This window comes from Gossypium hirsutum, chromosome A09, assembly GCF_007990345.1.
Source record: "Gossypium hirsutum isolate 1008001.06 chromosome A09, Gossypium_hirsutum_v2.1, whole genome shotgun sequence".
Lineage (NCBI taxonomy): Eukaryota > Viridiplantae > Streptophyta > Magnoliopsida > Malvales > Malvaceae > Gossypium > Gossypium hirsutum.
Window position 1 is genome coordinate 78,265,770 of NC_053432.1, and position 18,554 is coordinate 78,284,323.

The 18,554-nt window shown below is 31.6% G+C and overlaps 2 protein-coding genes across 3 annotated transcripts; one reads left to right on the forward strand and one right to left on the reverse strand.

The window, feature by feature from the left end:
• Positions 1-1,592: 1,592 nt before the first annotated feature.
• Positions 1,593-5,295, reverse strand: LOC107930282 (cysteine and histidine-rich domain-containing protein RAR1). The gene is made up of 6 exons (XM_016861901.2): positions 4,869-5,295; positions 3,923-3,925; positions 3,740-3,822; positions 3,382-3,542; positions 2,057-2,277; positions 1,593-1,931 (listed from the first exon to the last, which is right to left on the reverse strand). The coding sequence occupies exons 1-6, from the start codon at positions 4,968-4,970 to the stop codon at positions 1,836-1,838; spliced, it is 666 nt and encodes a 221-aa protein (XP_016717390.2). The 5' UTR covers positions 4,971-5,295; the 3' UTR covers positions 1,593-1,835.
• A 9,998-nt stretch (positions 5,296-15,293) lies between these two features.
• Positions 15,294-18,223, forward strand: LOC107930217 (mitochondrial metalloendopeptidase OMA1). 2 transcript variants are annotated; one of them, XR_005901310.1, is made up of 4 exons: positions 15,331-16,370; positions 16,455-16,603; positions 17,250-17,431; positions 17,669-17,853. XR_005901310.1 is itself a non-coding variant. In XM_016861811.2 (3 exons), exons 1-3 carry the CDS (start codon positions 15,450-15,452, stop codon positions 17,916-17,918), a joined length of 1,320 nt encoding a protein of 439 aa, XP_016717300.2. In that variant the 5' UTR covers positions 15,294-15,449; the 3' UTR covers positions 17,919-18,223. The 2 variants fall into 2 exon arrangements, 1 of the variants encoding a protein (XP_016717300.2); XM_016861811.2 differs by lacking the exon at positions 17,250-17,431 and having other exon boundaries at positions 15,294-16,370; positions 17,669-18,223.
• Positions 18,224-18,554: the final 331 nt, after the last annotated feature.

Genomic DNA, 18,554 nt, shown 5'->3' on the forward strand with positions numbered 1-18,554 from the left:
TAAATTTTTTTTGTTGAATTTTCAATGAAATTTTATAAGTCATGTAATTCAGCACTTTCTTGAATTTAGTGAAGCCAATTGATATTATGATTTTAGTTATTTAATCAAAACTTAAGAAAAAATAAGATATTTTTAAGAAATAATAAAAACTAAGGATATTAAGAATAATATAGACTACTAATAAATTACGCTTATATTTTAACACGTATAAAACACATAACAAGAGAATTAATATATATTACACCTTTCAAGAATCAAACACGTTAATATAATATCATCTAATCTTTTACCTATCATTTTAAAGTTTCATTAGGCTGCCTTGGAGGATTAGGGTAAATATGTAAAGTAATAATTAGAGATTTTGAAAAATCCCTTAAAATCTTAATTTATAAATTGACTTTAATCTCGATTATCAATATAATTTAAATTATACTGTCAAAATAAAAAAGCTCAACTATTAACCCTCATTGTGATCACTCATTTTGAAATAACAAAATACTTTTAAAATATTTACTCAAATGTTCTATTATTTTCTTGTGATTTTTCTGCTTGATTCGTGCTTTTTATCTTTTGTATTTGCTTTTATTTTATTTCGATACCTTAAGAAATTTCTTTTGTTTGAGAGTTAAACTGCCTCCTAACTCCGTCACAGTGTGATATCAAAAGTGACATATTTATTTAAATAAATTTCACAAATTCACATCTAGACTGTTCATAGGTCTGGCCCGGCCCAAAAGCCCACCCAAAATATGGGAGGATTTGGACAAAAATATAAGCTCCAAAAATAAGTTTAGACAAAAAAGTAAGGCCCATTTAAAAACGAACCGAACCTCGGGTAAAGCATTCTCTGCCTGGGCCACGCTCGAATTCACTAACTATTTTTTAAATATTATTTTCTTATTATTTTGTCCCTATTTTACTACCATTTTATTATTATATTGCTATTATTTTATTGTTATTGTTTAGATATTGTATAAAACTTACTTTATTGTTAGTTTTGTTATTATTTTAGAAACATTTACTTATTAAATTACATCTATCTTAGTGTTAATTAAATATACATATTTTTAAAATTTTATTTTCAATTTATTGAAAAATATTTATTTTGATGTTTAAAATATAAAAATTAATATAGACAGACCAAATCAAATTCTAATTTTAACAAAATTTATTCAAGTCAAGCTTGAATAAAATTTTAAACCTATTTTTCAAGCCAAGCCGAGCCCAAACCTAACGAACGAACTGAAATTTTTAGTTAAATTCAGCCCAAACCCAGCCCATGCACACCTCTACTCGCATCCATTAACACACGCAACATGATATCATAAATGAATTATTTTAGTGTTTTAATTTTGGTTGGCTGGACCGACCCTGTGGGAAAAATGCCGAAACATGCAAAACAAAAACTATGTGGCATTAGCACGCAAAATGGATTTTGGTGATAGCACAGTCCTTGGTTAAAACCTTAATTACAGAACAAAAAAAGATATCGTACTCAAGTCCTTCAAAGTTTCTCAAACATATGCACAAAATTCTGAACCCTTTCGGAAACTCTTTGAATTTCGGGGTTGTAGACATCAACCACTCCGATATCACATTTTGAATCCATAGCATGTTCATATCAAACAAATAACAAATAAACAGTCTCAAATGTTTTGGTTGCAAGATAGTGCAAAAAAGAACATTTCCAACACATTCATAATTGCATATCCTAGATTACACTTGCGGTAAGTAATTGAATAACCTAGAGTCCGTTCAAAAATAGGGGAAAAAGAAAGAAGATAAAGGAAACCTCTTTAAGAAGACAGGAACTTATTCCTCCTCATGCTTATGACTTAGGGCACTGGATCGGCATCGTGCCATCCCTTCTTGCATGGTGGAATGGTCATGAACTCATCAAATTCCTTCACATAAATGTCACAGCACTTCCACTGCAAAGAGATTCAAGTGAATGATGTATGGTAATTTAAGAAAAGGATATGCTGACAACATTTTTTTTTTAGAATTTTGTAATAAATAGCAACATTTCATTGTAATGGAGGATTATATAGCATACCCCTCTCACTCGATCGTGGAAAACAGCAGGTCCGGGATGGTAACTACATGCAGACTCATGGTTCTCTATTTCTTTGAAAACTTTACCACATCCTTTATTTTTGCAAGTCTGAGGCTGGTTTATGTCAACTATCTTCTTTGGTGGAGGAGAAGACTCCTTAACATCCGCACTGCTCTTAGCCAGTACAGCTGGGGTAGGGTTTGGTACTTTGGGCTGTGAACCTACAAAGTATATAACTTTCAGCTCTGCATGCGATACTATAACAACATACTTTAAACAAAATCACCAGTTTTCTCTACTGTAAAGGATAACTAATGATTTCAGGTTCTAAGACCCAGAATATTCAGACATTATCACTTGCCGCTTGCAAAAAATAAACCTTAAAACTGAGGTTTAAGCTCCTAAGCAATCAGAGAAATAGTAAAAGTACAATGTAAACTATATAATATAAAACTAAGTTTAATCCTTATAAGTTAGGTATTGGTGCAAACAAGTAAAATTAAAAAACAATGTTAATGGAAAAACAATCTAAATGCTGAGGTTCTCTATTTTCAGATTTTAGAAATCCACGTCATCAGATTATTTACAAAATAAAGAGAAAACAACGTCATCATGTAGATAGTTTTTCCATAAACACTGTATCAATCTTACTTTTTTGCACCAATAACAAACCTACAAGGATTACATTACTCAGTTCCAAAGTACTGGGACTAAATTGCAATTTGACTTACAGGGACTGCCTAAATGCTTTAACCCAAAGCTGAACAACATAACCTAGTGAAAGTTTTGCTCCTTGGAAGTCAACCATTAGTCATATCCAGGTTTCTGAAGACTTCACCTTGTAAGATACATAAAATAATCGGGTATTATTGCTTGCAAACTGTAAACCTCAAAACTGATCAACATGGCCCTCTAAAAGTTCCACTTTTCTTGGAGACCAACCATCAATCATAATCAGGTTCTGAAAGAAACAATGGTCCAAACCAATGACTCCCAACAGATTCTTTTCTGGCAAGTATTACATAGTTACTACCCCAAAGATGTTCCAATCTCTCAAGACAAAATTGACATGCCACAGATAAGAGAACAATGATGCACTATGTTTTTTTCTTTTTTTCTTTGGGGAGAGGGACAATTGATGCACTGGAAATTTCACTTAACCCACTTGACGCGTCAGGGAAAGGAATACATTGTACCCTATTTATATCATATTCATGACAGTAAGAGACCTAAATAACATTTTATTTTTATTTTTTCGATATGGCAAATAACAAGAATTTTTTATCGTCTAGCAAAGCAGAAAGAGGAAGAGCTATTGATAATACCATGATCGGAGCAAAAGAAACCCTGAGAGCACCTAGGGCAGGATTCTTTTGATGTTGCACTGGTGGAAAGAGTAACAGCAGGACTAGAAGTTGGAATCGTCTTAGTAGCTACTGGCTTATTCAACACTGGCTTCTCGGTTGTGTGCTTACCTGTCTTACACCTGCATTAAAAAAAAAAATAGAAAGAAAACTTAAAGAAAATGATATTGGCTAGATGCAAATCAATGTATTAAATTTATCGAGCAGTGAACTTCCTCCTCCATAGAGGACCCCAAACATTCAATCCTTTTCTATATTACTTGCTCAAAAAAGCACAAATTATAGCTCAAGACCTAAAGGAATTATGAGAGGTACTTACCCAGGAATTTCTAGGAATAAAGAAAAGTCGTGGCTTCTTTTTTTGCAACAACTCCACTCTTTCATTCCATCATGAAAAATAGGCTGGAAAAGGAATTTAAGTTTGCATTATCAGCTAAAACTGAAGGTGCAAAAGATGTTTTGAAAAGAATAAAATTATTTAATTTTAATAATTTCTACTTACACCCTGTTTGCATAAATCCGCCCATGCACAGGAACCAAGCCAACATGCAAGACAACAACAACAACAAGAAAAATCAGGAGGATTCACAAGATTTAATAACATGCCAAAATCCATACTTAACCATGACGGGCACTGCAAAGTAGTTATTGTCTATGATTAACAAACCCTGACTCTAGGAAGGGGAAAAAAATTATAAATAGCAGCTGAAAATAATCACACTATCGAAAATATGTCAAAATTTCCCACGATATATTTCTTAAACCGCAAGGAAGGGAGGTATAACACAAATTTGTTTATAACAGGAAACAGAAAACCTCATGATTTTAACCATAAGAAGGGAAATCGGGCGAAAAAGCAGACATTAATTTAACCAAGTCTATGGGTAACTATAGTGTCTTTATGAATACATTAAATTCAAAAACGCGAAGGTGACCATCATAATGCAAGAGTAAACTGTGCAAGAGAAATAAAACAAAGGTTGAAAGTAATAAAAGGACTAAGAACTTTACCACTTTATCTCGATAAGTCACCCTATTCATTACACCCAGATGATCACTTTTTATTTACACCAAATAAGCTTAACATTTAATATATACCTAAATAAAACATCAATCTAAATCAACATTTCATTTGAATAGAAGCTAATTTGCGTACAAATCAAAGCATAATAAGGGCCTATCTAAGAAAAGTGAAGCAGCTTAGGGTTTCTTTAGTATTTTAACCAAATTAAACCTAATCTTAAAATATAACCCAAGGGAGGGGGAATAATCAAATTGTTGCATTCCAAAACGTAATATTTAGTTAACAATAGATTGAATAGATACCTAATTTTGATTTGGGCTTATGAATTAATTGGTCAATTCATGTAATTTGATTAATACGATGTAATCCACTAAATTAAAAACTCAACCACAGACTATGGAGAAAAAAAGAAGAAGATAAATACGGAAGTGTGGAAAGTGCAGGAACCCTCGGGATTATCGTCTTCGGTGAAGGTAGCATTGCAGCCGATTCGTTGGCACCGAAGCTTAACAGCTTGCTCCGCCATTTTTAACGCTTTAGGTAATGGTGGTGGTGGCGGCGGCTGGTTTCTTTCCTTTTACAACTCGGTTGACTAAGACGACGGCGAGCAATTGGAAAGTCAAGCGAGGGCGAATAACGATTTCCTCAGGTTATGGATTGATTACTACGTCCTTTTACTCTCTACGATGAGGGCACTCTGCCTCCCTCTTTCTTGGTTCTTTCTAGATTGCCACGTGGGAACATCCTGACGGTTTATGATCGAATATCTTTTTCATTTTTCTTTTTCAATTTGAAGGAGAATATTTTTTCTTTCTTTCGAATTATCTTTTTTCATTTCTTCTTCCTACCGACTGGACAAATTAGGTGAATGTATCTAAAAGGTCCTTATAATATAAATAGCTAATTGATTAGTCTTTTTATTATTAAATTGATCAATTTAACCTCTTAATTATTCAAAAATTTAAATAAAGCTTATTGAAATATTATTAACATTTACAGTTTAAAAATATCATTTTCTATTTAACAGAGTTAATATTTTTAAAAAATTTATGATTTTGTAAATAAAATATTTTATTTGGAATTAAATTACAATTAACAGAAATAATTTCAAGACATTTTTTATACACAATAAATGTTAATTTCAACTCGGGTCAAATTTGAGTAAGTATAAACATGTTAATATTATGCTTAAACCAAACTCATACCAAATTTGACCTGGCTCAACTCATGAACACATTCACCTCTAAATTGTAAAATGAAAAAGACTTAAATTGAAAGTCCGTCAAATACGGTGGGTCTCTTTTAACTTCTCAAAGGTATATAATTGTTTAAAATAGGAATAAATCTCAAAATCATATATAAATTTTTGTTTAATATACAATTTTATGTATATAATTTTAATTTGATCACTTTCCCATAATTTATTGACATAATTATTAATATAACATTAATTTATGTTTATATATTACATATATAAATAATAATGTTTATCTAATATAAAAATAAATTAATATATTTATTTCTTTAAATACAAATAATTAAATATATATTTAAATTTAATTTGAAATTTCTCCCTTTAAAATACTAACATCTCAGATTTCTGGTATGATATTAACCAAAAAAAATCTGTCATCCAATGCAATGCTAGCATTAAAACTGGTATATATGTTAAGACTTGCTTCAGTCAAATATATTCAGTTTATATATATATAAATATTGATGGTTATATTTTCGTTAAATAGACACTTATATTTAGAAATAAAAATATATATAGATTGAGTTTTAGCTCGATTATTATGAATATTGTTCCTAATGTAAGAGGATGTAGGTTCGAATGCATTGAAGTGAATTATCCTCCTATTTATAGATTGAGAGGGGCTATGGGTAGTTCTAAGCATTGTATCAAGAAGAATAGATACAATCAAAACCTATAATAATTTTTTGGGTAAATTACATCAACAGTCGCTCAACTTTGGGGTAGCTGACAAAACAGTCACATTAGTTTCATTTCAGTCACTCAACTTTTAAAAAGTGACAAAACAGTCTTTTTTACCGTTTTCCGTTACAGACGTAACTGTAAAGTGACGTGGCAGTTGACAGCTTGCTTGGTGTCATTAACCGTCCAGCTGACCGGTTAGCAACAATTTAAACAGCCATATCAATAGCAATTTAGGGTTTATACAATAGAATAATAAGAGAAGAAGAAAAAAAAGAAGAAAAAAAAGAAGAAAAAAAAGGAGAAGAGAAAAAACGGAGATTGTAACAGCCTAATTTTTAGTGGTGTCGGAACAGTGATTCGAGATCACTAAATCCGACAAATGAATAGGAAATATTATTAATTTAGTGAGTATAAATTAAATGTGAAGTTAGGAAAAATTTTGAAATAGTGAATAGTGTACTAAAAAAATAAATATTAAAATAATTAGAATCGAAAATGAGGTATCGAGACCTCAAGAATTTTAAATCGAGCCATAAATATTTTTATAAATATTTATGGAGTGTTAATATGTTAGTATTAAAGTTTCGTCAAGAAATTTTAAAGTTCTGATAGTTAATTGAACAAAAAAGACTAAATTGTATCAAATGCAAAATTGTGAGAAATGATTAAATAGCTTAATTGATAAAAGAAAGAGGTTTTAAAAGGAAAATAGACCCAAGGTCTATTTGGGCTGGACGGCAAGGGCATGAAATCAGCAATAAAGCTAGGACTAAAGTGGAATTATCTAGATTTCTCTTTATTTTTCTGCATTCTCATCAGAAAAACGCCATGGAGGAGTTCTATTAAGCTGGTTTTTCATATTTTTACTCCAATTAAGTTCAATTCTTGATTATTTCTTGAAATTTTTGTGTTTTTGTGACTTTTACAACTAGGTCCACTTGTTGAAATCATTAGTTTTTGATTCTATGAAAGAAAATTAAAGTTTCTATACATATGTGCTGGAAGTATATGATGATTTGGCATGGAATTAGAGCTTTAAATTGTTTATATGTTTATTTTATTGTAAGAATTGAATAGAAAGTGAATGTTTGGGACCTAATTGTAAAAGAGTTTGAAGTTAGAGTTTTATGTGGAAATTCTGAATTTCAATAGTTATGAAATAACTTATAATGTTTATGAAAAGTATTAATTGAGAAAATTATCTTAATTGAGGGGTTAATTGAGCAAGGACTGAATTGTATGAATTGTGAAATTTGGGGCAAAATGGAAATCAACATTTTGCACTAAAACTGTTTTGGACAGCAGCAGTAGTCTAACTTTGAAAAATCACCAAAAATTGTATAAATGGAATTAGAGGATGAATAAAATATGAAATTAAATCTTATTGAGTCTAGTTTCTTATAAAAAAATTTATATAAACAATGGAATTGTAAATTATGAGATACAATAACTTTTGTGAGACAAGGTCAGAATGATTTCGGGTTCCCCTGTTCTGACTTTGTAAAATCATCAAAAATTGGATAAAAATAATTAAGGGCTTAAATTAACATATTTAGAATCCTGAATGAGTATATTTTCAAGATAAATAAACGGGAACATCATTTGAATCTTGTACGAGGAGATAATTAATTTTTAGTGAAGAAGGGTCGGAACTGTCAGACAGCAGAACAGGGGAGACTTCAATGAATAAACTGTATTAATTGGCCCAACCAAAAATTATGAAAATTTTATGGTAAGAAGATAGGTGAATCTAGTTTCTGGGAAAATTTATGGATCTTAATTTGGACTTCTGTAGCTCAAGATAAAAATAATTTAGTAACTATGACACAGATGGACAGCTTGAATATTCACATAAGTAGATAGTCAAAATTATGGATAATGTTACCTACAAGTGTGTTGTTTATACTAAGGATGTGGATGGAGAGGAAGAGGAGGAAAATATACAAAAAATATATGAATGACTCGTGTATAAATTGATCACATGCCCGATTATAATCGATAAGTGTTGAATTAGAAACGATATAATATTTTATTTGGAATATTTATTATGAAATTATGATTATCGCTATTATACAAAAATCGAACTTGTGAGTTTATATAACTAAATTTAGTGACCATTTGTTAATATTATTAAATTTCAATATTATTTTATGAATGGTGATTAATATTTATATATGTTAATTGTTGAAAATAAGTAAATTATGTACAAAAGTTATGAAATTAAACTGAGAATTTCGGAGGAACGGAATGCAGGAAATGAGTACAATCTTTCAGTGAAAAAGATGAATTGACGGTAAATTACCCAAGTAAACCGAGATTCAGCATTCGTTGTGAATTCTCGTGTTTGCTTTCCGTTTAGCTCTTACGAGCTTTCGTTAACTTATATGAGTTTCAGTTAACCCTTTTGGGGTTTCAATTCAGCTCTGGTGAGCTTCAGTTAGCCTTTGGGCTTCCATTTAGCACTTGTGTGCTTCAGTCAGCCTTCGGGCTTCCGTTTAGCACTTGTGTGTTTCAGTCAGCCTTCGGGCTTCCGTTTAGCACTTGTGTGCTTCAGTTAGCCTCCGGGCTTCCGCTTAGCACTTATGTGCTTCAGCTAAACTTCGGGCTTCCGTTTAGCACTTATGTGCTTCAGCTAAACTTCGGGCTTCAGATCACGAATGACTCAATTCCGTAAGACGTTCTCTAATTTGACAAAGATTGGTAAGTGAGATATGAAAATAGTATTGGTAGACTTATGGTTATTATTGATATTGATCTGAAATAAGTGTACCCATTGATATTTAAATGATTCAAGGGGTAAAGTTCTGATATGAAATAATATGAGTTTGAAATGAATTATTACCGGTATATACCTGAAATATATGGAAATAATGGTACGTGAAATATTAATATAATGAAATGAATGATAAATGTTTATAAAGAAACAGCAAAAGAATGATATGTATCATGATATGTAAAAACGTAATTATATTTAATATGTTGTTACAAGGGAAATTATGTATGTTGAGACGAGCAATAAACTCAAGTGTGATATGATGAGAAAATAAGTTTATCTATGTTGAATTTATATGAATATGTTCAAGTATGCTAACAAGTGTTGCTGTTGATGCTTAGACAAGTGCCAAGCTATTGGTTAAATGGTAAAATGTTTATTTTTGTATGATGTGTTGAAAGGGTAAGCGCTCAAATGAAAATGTACTTATGCTCATGAGAGAGTGGCAAGTTTTAAGTTATGCAATATCTTATGAAATGACTTATCATGTGATTAATTGAAAAGAGTTATGTCCAAACGCACTAGCTTGTGGGTATGATGGCATGGTATGCTTATAACCGGTGTGTTATACATAAAGAATGAGTGTGGAAAGTAAAGAAATACATATGAAAATAAAGGAACTCGGAAAAGTTAAAATTTTATTAAGCTAGAGATGATATGTATAAAAAATGCTGTGGATTTATTTATTTTGTGAATTGATGAATATAACTTCCTGAATATTGTGTGAACCACATGACCTAGCCACACAACCTGTGACCCCTTACAGTATTGAAAAAAAAATTTAAATATTTTCGAAAAAAATTTCTGAGTTCTCGGTTAAATCCCGATATATATATCTTGGGCTTCGATGGCTCACATAAGAGACACTATGATTAAATTTGATTGATTTCAGGTATGAATGTTATGTGAAGCGAAATTTCTATTAAATGATCTGTAAATTTTGGTAATACTCCAAATCCCTATTCCGGCGACGGATACGGGTTAAGGGTATTACAGAGATGCTTGGAGATAAAATAGATGAAAAATATGTTCCCTCCTCTGTAAATCCTGTTAGACTTTAATTTTCCCTTTCATAAATCTTTGGGTTTTTATGGAGGAAATCAATTTCAATTTCCCCTTTCATAAATCTTTGGGTTTTCATGGAGGAAATCAATTGGGATACCCTTTTGTTCGAGGCTGACTTACCCAATTTCAGGGATATCTTAGATAATGAACCAGAATAGGTAATGAAACCACCTCCCCAACCTTGTTTGACCCAGAATCCTGATGAAGAAACAATGGTGTCTTCGTGAATAGGGGAGATCGAGAAGGTTTTGATGGAGGATGATTATTTTGATCATATGGTTGAGACTCAACTTGTCCCCGATGATGATTTCTTGGCTGATTTACTGGTCACCTCCTTGTAGTAACGGCAATGTGGTTGGCGTCAACGGTGGTGATTTGCACAAACAAAGCCAGACCCATACTGACGTCGATAAAGACGATCCCATTGCTAAGAAACATTAAAAGTATAAATTGATATTCCCAATTTATCAGTCTTTGTTTATTGTTCTTTGAAACTTCATTTTGTTTCAATTTTGTTAGTTGCATGTCTAATTTGAGGTAGAGGTGTAATGGTTTACCTGAGGAACTCAATCTCAATCTAGTTTTACTTTTAAAGCTTGATTAATCTTTCCAATATTCATACAAACCCAAGTATTTTGCAAATGCCCAAAACTAAAGATAATAAATGGTATTACTATAATTGATGGATCTGAATGGTTTCTTTTTCAAGTAGTTGAGAAACAGAGATGCAGTTGTGAGATCAGGGGAGAGGAAGAAGATGTATGTCAAGGATCTTGAAATGAAGAGTAGGTATTTAGAAGGAGAACGTGACAACTAAGTCATGTGCTTTAGTGCTTCATTGCTGAGAATCAAGCTCTGCAGATTTTTTTTTCTCCTCCCCTTAATCACAACCAATTTTTGTTGTTTTTGTAATGACCCAAAATTCACGGGCACCGGAAAAGCGAGTTATAGGGCCTCTGTCTTAGTGAACTGAGTTCGTAAATATTTATTAGGAATATTTGTGAGGCTAGTTGTGTGTTTAATTAGGCTTTAATTAACTGAATTTAGCTTAATTAAGAGAAATTAGGAAAAAGGGCTAAATTGAATAAGGGGTAAAAGTAGAATTATAGATTAATAAAAAGAAAGGGGGGCCAAAATGGAAATATACCATTCACCATAAATGAGGCGGCAAATGTTGATAAAAATATAAGATTTTTATTGTTTAATTATTATTAAATTATAATGTATATAATTATTTTATTATATGGTAATTTATATTAGTTATAAATTAAAAATATTATATTATATGAATAAATCAAAATTTTGCCAAAATAAATCAAAATTTTGCTAAATGGATGGTGATGATATTGTACAATTGTAAAAATAAATATATGTACATTTGTAATACTTATATTTAATTAGTAAATATATATTTATTATTTATTATTACCAAGTAAAAGATATTTATTAGATATAAAATTAAATTGTGAGATTTTTGTATAAGAAATAAATTGGATAGTGACAATTGTAATAATGAAAATATGTGTTATTAAAATATATTTATTATATTTATTATTATCATTATTATCATTATTAACTATTATATATATATAAATAAGATATAAAAGAAATGAAAGAAAGAAAGAAAGCACAAGAAAGAATAGCAGAAGCCATTCGAAACAAGAAGAAAGGAAAAGGAAAGAAAAGAAAAATGAAAAAACTAGGGTTTGAAGGTTTAAAGCTTTGATAGTTAGCAAAGAACCCGAGGCATTGGCACCGAAAGGAAAGGAAAAGTTATCGAGGAGTAATCGAACAAATCAGGATTTGTACTACTATAATTTAAATATATTTATTATTAATTGTTATATTTTAATTAAAATGCATGGCAAGTAAAATTAGGTAAGCAATTGAAATGATGATATTGATTTGAATGAAATCGATTCAAAAATATTTATGGCTATTGAAATTGAATGTGAACAAATTGGAAATTAAAAATGATTTGAATTAAGTAATTGAATTACGAATTATGTGAATATTTGAAAGTATATTGATTAGAAACTAAAAGTGAATTGAATTGAATTAAATTGAATTGAATGAAGAAAATATGTGAGTATTTAAAATGTATATTGATTGAAAAGTAATTGGTGATTTGAATTTGATTGGAAAATGAATTAAAAATATGAATTAAATAAAAATGAATTAATTTATGAATATGTGTGAATATGTGAATTGTGTATTGATTGAAAAGTAGTTTGAATTGAATCGAAATGTGATTATTTGAAATATGTATTGGTATTGAATTGTTTATTGATTAGAAAATAGAAAAGTGAATTTGAATTGAACGAGAATTGAATTGAATGGTGAATGTGTATGTATAATTGAACTGTATATTGGTTTGAATGTGAAATTGTAATTGAAAAGTGATCTTGAAATGGAAATGAAAGTGAATTGAGAATTAAAATCCCTATTAACTAGTAGGGCTGAGTCGGATATAATTCGCATGCCATAGGATTTGGAAGAGTACGAGATATATCGGCTTTGCCGATCAGGCACTTTATGTGTCGTATATCAGGCACTTTATGTGTCGTATTTCAGGCACCTCGTGTGTCGTATCAGGCACCTCGTGTGTCGTTTCAGGCACTTATGTGTCGTATACTGATCAGGTACTATGTACTGTATTAGGCACAATGTGCCGTATTGGTATGTTTGGGTTGGAATCCGTGTATCCGTCAAAGTCCGAGTTTGTTAATAGGGTGAATAACTGAAATGAGAAACTTAAATAAATTTGATTGATCGTACTATTAAAAATATGAGAAAAAAATTATGAGTTAAATTGTGAATGGAATTAAGATGTGAGATTTGAAGCATGAACTTAAGTTCACGAATTTGCTAAAATATTGAATTATTGATATTGAAATCAGTTGAATAAATGAAATGAGAAAATCAAAAGAATTGATCGATTGAACTATTGGAAATATGAGAAAGTGAAATTATGAATTGAAATGTGAATTGAAATTGAGATATCAAAATAAAAAGTGAAAATAGAATGAATTGGAAATAATCAAATAGTGTAGGAGTTAGTTGAATATAATCTTATGAATTAATTATAATTATTTTTATTGAAAAATGTTGGTTTAAATAATTATTGAAAGACTAATGTTGTAAGGTTTTAGATATGGAATAGAATAAGTTATTGAATTAGATTATAAAAATGAAATATATGAAATAATGATTTTATGAAATGGTTATTGATAAAATGCATGAAATGAATATTGGTATAATAAGAAGATATATAAATTAAAATAAAGAAAATCTATTTAATATATATTACTAGAATAAATTTAAAGTTTAAATGCATGAATGATTTATTGAAGGTAAAATAGTGGTAAGATTTAATGTGTATATATATTGTTTTTACCTTAAGTATTTGAATTATAGTAATACCAATAGGTGTATACTCAGCGTACGGTTTGTTTCCGTGCGCAGATTAGGTACAAAAATTTTGAAGAGTTGTATTTGAGATTACGAGTCTTCATCTCATCACATCTTCAAGCAACAAGGGGGTATGTTTTAAAATTTTGAATAGAATGACATGTACTTAAGGAAAAATTAAGTATGTCCCAAGTAGTAGTAATGGATTTAAATATAAATTATTTAAATTTATGATTTGTCTGTTTTTATGTTCAAATATAATAGTAATTAGCCAAGAATTACTTGGGCACCAAATGTACTATTCCTATATCAGGTTCCTCGAGTCAAACATGGTATAGGGGTGTTACAGTTTTGCCCTAAACCAACATAACCCTTCAGATTTTTTCCCTAAACCTACCCCAAACCTTGACCGATCAGCTGCTTCACAACGTGGCAAGTTAATTGGCCACATCAGCTAGTTAACTTGCCACATCAGCAGTCCTGCTAGTGTCTTAATGGAAATTGTTAATCAGTGACTGTTTTGTCACTTTTTTATAACGCTAGTGACTGGTTTGTTTCCGTGCGCAGATTAGGTACAAAAATTTTGAAGAGTTGTATTTGAGATTACGAGTCTTCATCTCATCACATCTTCAAGCAACAAGGGGGTATGTTTTAAAATTTTGAATAGAATGACATGTACTTAAGGAAAAATTAAGTATGTCCCAAGTAGTAGTAATGGATTTAAATATAAATTATTTAAATTTATGATTTGTCTGTTTTTATGTTCAAATATAATAGTAATTAGCCAAGAATTACTTGGGCACCAAATGTACTATTCCTATATCAGGTTCCTCGAGTCGAACATGGTATAAGGGTGTTACAGTTTTGCCCTAAACCAACGTAACCTTTCAGATTTTTTCCTTAAACCCACCCCAAACCTTGACCGATCAGCTGCTTCACAACGTGGCAAGTTAATTGGCCACATCAGCTAGTTAACTTGCCACATCAGCAGTCCTGCTAGTGTCTTAATGGAAATTGTTAATCAGTGACTGTTTTGTCACTTTTTTATAACGCTAGTGACTATTTTGTTATTTTTTAAAGTTAAGTGACTGAAATGAAATTAAGGGGACTGTTTTGTCAACTACCCCAAAGTTGAGTGACTGTTGGTATAATTTACCCTAATTTTTTTCAAAAAACTAATAATAAAAATGATATTACTATTATGTTGCTACAATTTTGTTTTTATTGTTTTGATATTGTATAAATCTTATTTTATTGTTAATTTTACTACTATTTTAGATTTTTGCTTGCAAAGTTGTACATATGTTAGTGTTATTTAAGTATAAAAATTTTTTAAAATTTATTTTCAAATTGTTGAGAAATATTTATTTTAATATTTTTAGTATTTTTAATGTATTATATTTTTAAAAAAGTATATAAAAAAATTTATTATGGACATATCGAATTTAAATTTTAGTATTTTTATCTACACCAAACTTAATAAAATTTTAGATTATTTTTCGGGTTGGGCCGAGCCTATCATACCGCACTAAAATTTTGTGAACAGTCAGCCTGTCCTGGGCATCGAAAGGTCTAGAGCCCGTCACGAGATACGTCTGAGTGAGCACATCACTTTTCGTACTGGAAATAAATAATTTTACCAAAAGAAACAGCTGTATGAACCTTAAGTTTACCATTGAAAGTAAACTAACCTGTAAATATTCCAGATTAGTCCATGCCCTTCCAGACCTCTTTTAACGTTGTTTAGATTAAAATAATAAGACACAACAGACTTGTATTTCGTACTTGTGCTATTTTTCAATTTCAACATCAGGGTCATGGCATGTTGCCGACGGGTAAAGGTTTTAATCAACAGCTTGCGCACTAGTTTCACTTCAACTCCTCTTCCGAGATCTCCATTCCGGGATTCCTCATCAATAATCTTCCCCAACTTTGGGTCTTCTTGGATTTCATCTACTAAGGTTTCTGGGTTCTCTTCCTATTCTTCTATCTCACAAAGACTCGGAATATCTACTAGGTATCATCATAATCCCTTCTCTAATGTTTCCAAGAGATTTTACTTTGTGGATCGGCACCAGGTTCACCATTTTAGGCCGCGGGGTCCTCGAAGGTGGATTCAAAATCCTAGGAATGTTTTGATCGTTGTCTTGGTTGGTTCAGGGGTTTTGATTACTGTATACTTTGGTAACCTAGAAACTGTTCCTTACACAAAGCGAAAACATTTCGTGCTCTTGTCTAAAGACATGGAGAAAAAGTTGGGGGAGACTCAATTTGAGCAACTCAAAGCTGAGTTTAAGGGAAAGATATTGCCTGCTATTCACCCTGAAAGCGTTCGAGTGAGACTGATTGCCAAAGATATTATCGATTCATTGCAGAAAGGGTTGAGCCATGATCAAATATGGAGTGATTTGGAGTATGCATCACCGGAGACTTCACTTAAACATGACGTAATGACGACATTCAGTGGGAGGGAAGAAGAGTTGGGAATCAATTGGTCTCGTCAAGATGAGATTCTTGATGATAAATGGGTTCAACAAAGTAGGAAGGAAAGTCGAGAGAAAGGGTCGATGTCGAAACCGACAACGACTCACTTGGAAGGATTGAATTGGGAAGTTTTGGTCATCAATGAGCCTGTTGTTAATGCTATGTGTTTACCCGGTGGGAAGATTGTGGTCTTTACAGGGTTGCTCAAGCATTTTCGTACTGATTCAGAGATAGCCACCATACTTGGACATGAGGTAGACATTGCTTTTAAGTTCAGCTTGTTATTTTCTCACTGCTGGAGTTTGAATGATATGTTTTCATTGTGATGATCTGATTAGGTTGCGCATGCAGTTGCTCGGCATATAGCCGAAACAATAACCAAGAATTTGTGGTTTGGCATTCTACAATTGATACTTTATCAGTTCATTATGCCTGATCTGGTCAACACAATGTCAACACTTTTCTTTAGGCTCCCCTTCTCTCGGAGGTTTGTATATATTTTCTATGTTCTTTTTTTGGAAGATAGGAAAGATTATATACGCTAACTATAATGGCTAAATGCATGTGTACATTTTTTGACCTTATGTGTATGAAATATGTCATTGAGGCATGGTGTGAGTACCGGAAATGGGTATGCTCAAAATTTTTATATTTTTCATGTATTTGGAAGATCTTTAGGGGATCATATTCTTATACCTGTGTCAGGATATGTGTTAAATATATCTTTTTTAAGAACAGAGTTCAGGCAACATAGCTTATATGTGTATATGCATACATCTGTAGTTTGATGCTACAGTATAATCTTCCCTAGGCTGTAAGATCCTATTGTTATCTGGACTTGAGTGAGTATCAGATATGATACATCTCACCCGAGTTCACTCAATTTTTTCTTACAAGTTTCTCATATACTTTGAGCATCATACCTCCATACCCATATCCAATTATGTGTCAGATGCAATGTTGGACAAATTACTTTAGGAAAACTGATGAGACCGAATAGCATGGATAAGGCGCAACAATAAGGGTATGAATAAACATGCTTGATCCTAAAAGGAAATGATAAATCTAAAAAATTCCTGAAAATCTCCTTAAAAAGTACTATCCAATCTCTGATTCTGTGAAAGCCTTTATAGGTTTGACCAATACCAGAAGATGGTAGGGCCTTCTCCCTGGAATAAGAAAGAAGAGTTCATGTACTAATCCAATATCTAGTGAGAGTTGGGAACTTTTGTAAGCTTCCAGTCTTGATCCACTTCTTTTACTGAAATATTTTAGGTTTATTTGTGGCTGTGTGGTTCTGCATTTGTGAAGTCAGGTTAGTTTTATTTATTAAATGGATTTTTTTGTCAAAATTATTATTTCCTTAGTATCTGACATGATTATGGAGATATGATGTTTTCCAAATGCATTAGAAAATATATAAAAGTTCAACATGCCCATTGTTGCACGTATATCTATTTCTGGCAGTCATCCCCGAGTTCGAGGTCCTTGCTACTCAAATGCCATTCTCATGGTCTTCTCAATGCTTAACCCGTATCATCATCTTTTACAGGATGGAACTTGAAGCAGATTACATCGGACTGTTGTTGCTTTCATCTGCTGGCTATGATCCTCGAACTGCTCCCAAAGTGTATGAGAAACTAGGAAAGGTTGCAAAGGATTCAACACTGCAAGATTATCTCTCTACGCATCCATCTGGGAAGAAAAGAGCTCAGTTGCTGGCTCAAGCTCAAGTAATGGAAGAAGCACTCATGATTTACCGAGAGGTTAGTGCAGGCCGTGGGGTTGAGGGCTTTCTTTAGGATTGCACCACACCACACTCTTTCTGCACCACGAATGCCACAACGGTCCATCAAGGCTAAGAGCTTTATGGACTTCAACTTATTTCAGATCATGGACTTTTTAATAATTTACAAACTTCATTTCAGATCATCACTTTTATTTCATACTTTTGGGTTCTTTATAATCATCTTCGCTTTTACCATGTATTTCTCCAGCAACTGTAACAAAGTGTCCTTTCATTATTTTTTTCCCCCAGTCTTTGTAAATAAAATTGCAACCATGAACATAGCAAATTTAACGTTTTTTGACCTCCTTTTATTTGTTAGATCAATCTTCTTCTTTTGGTTTATTAAGTATTTTAAGTGTATTCTAGATGGAATATTAATTATTCTTAGTATCTACAAGCGAGCCACAATTAAATCTGATAATTCAGATGTAATCAAAGCCTTGATTGATTGTTAACAGTGGGGAAGATTTAGGCTTCACAGTGGCTCGAAGGGTACGATGACTTTTGAGAACCGAAGAAGAATGGTGGTTGCGACATATACTTAGAGAAGATATTACAATTGTGGATTGCTTGGCCAAGTTGGGTTTTAAATGGAATTCAAGTGGATTGCTTGGCCAAGTTGGGTTTTACATGGAATTTAAGTCTTCAA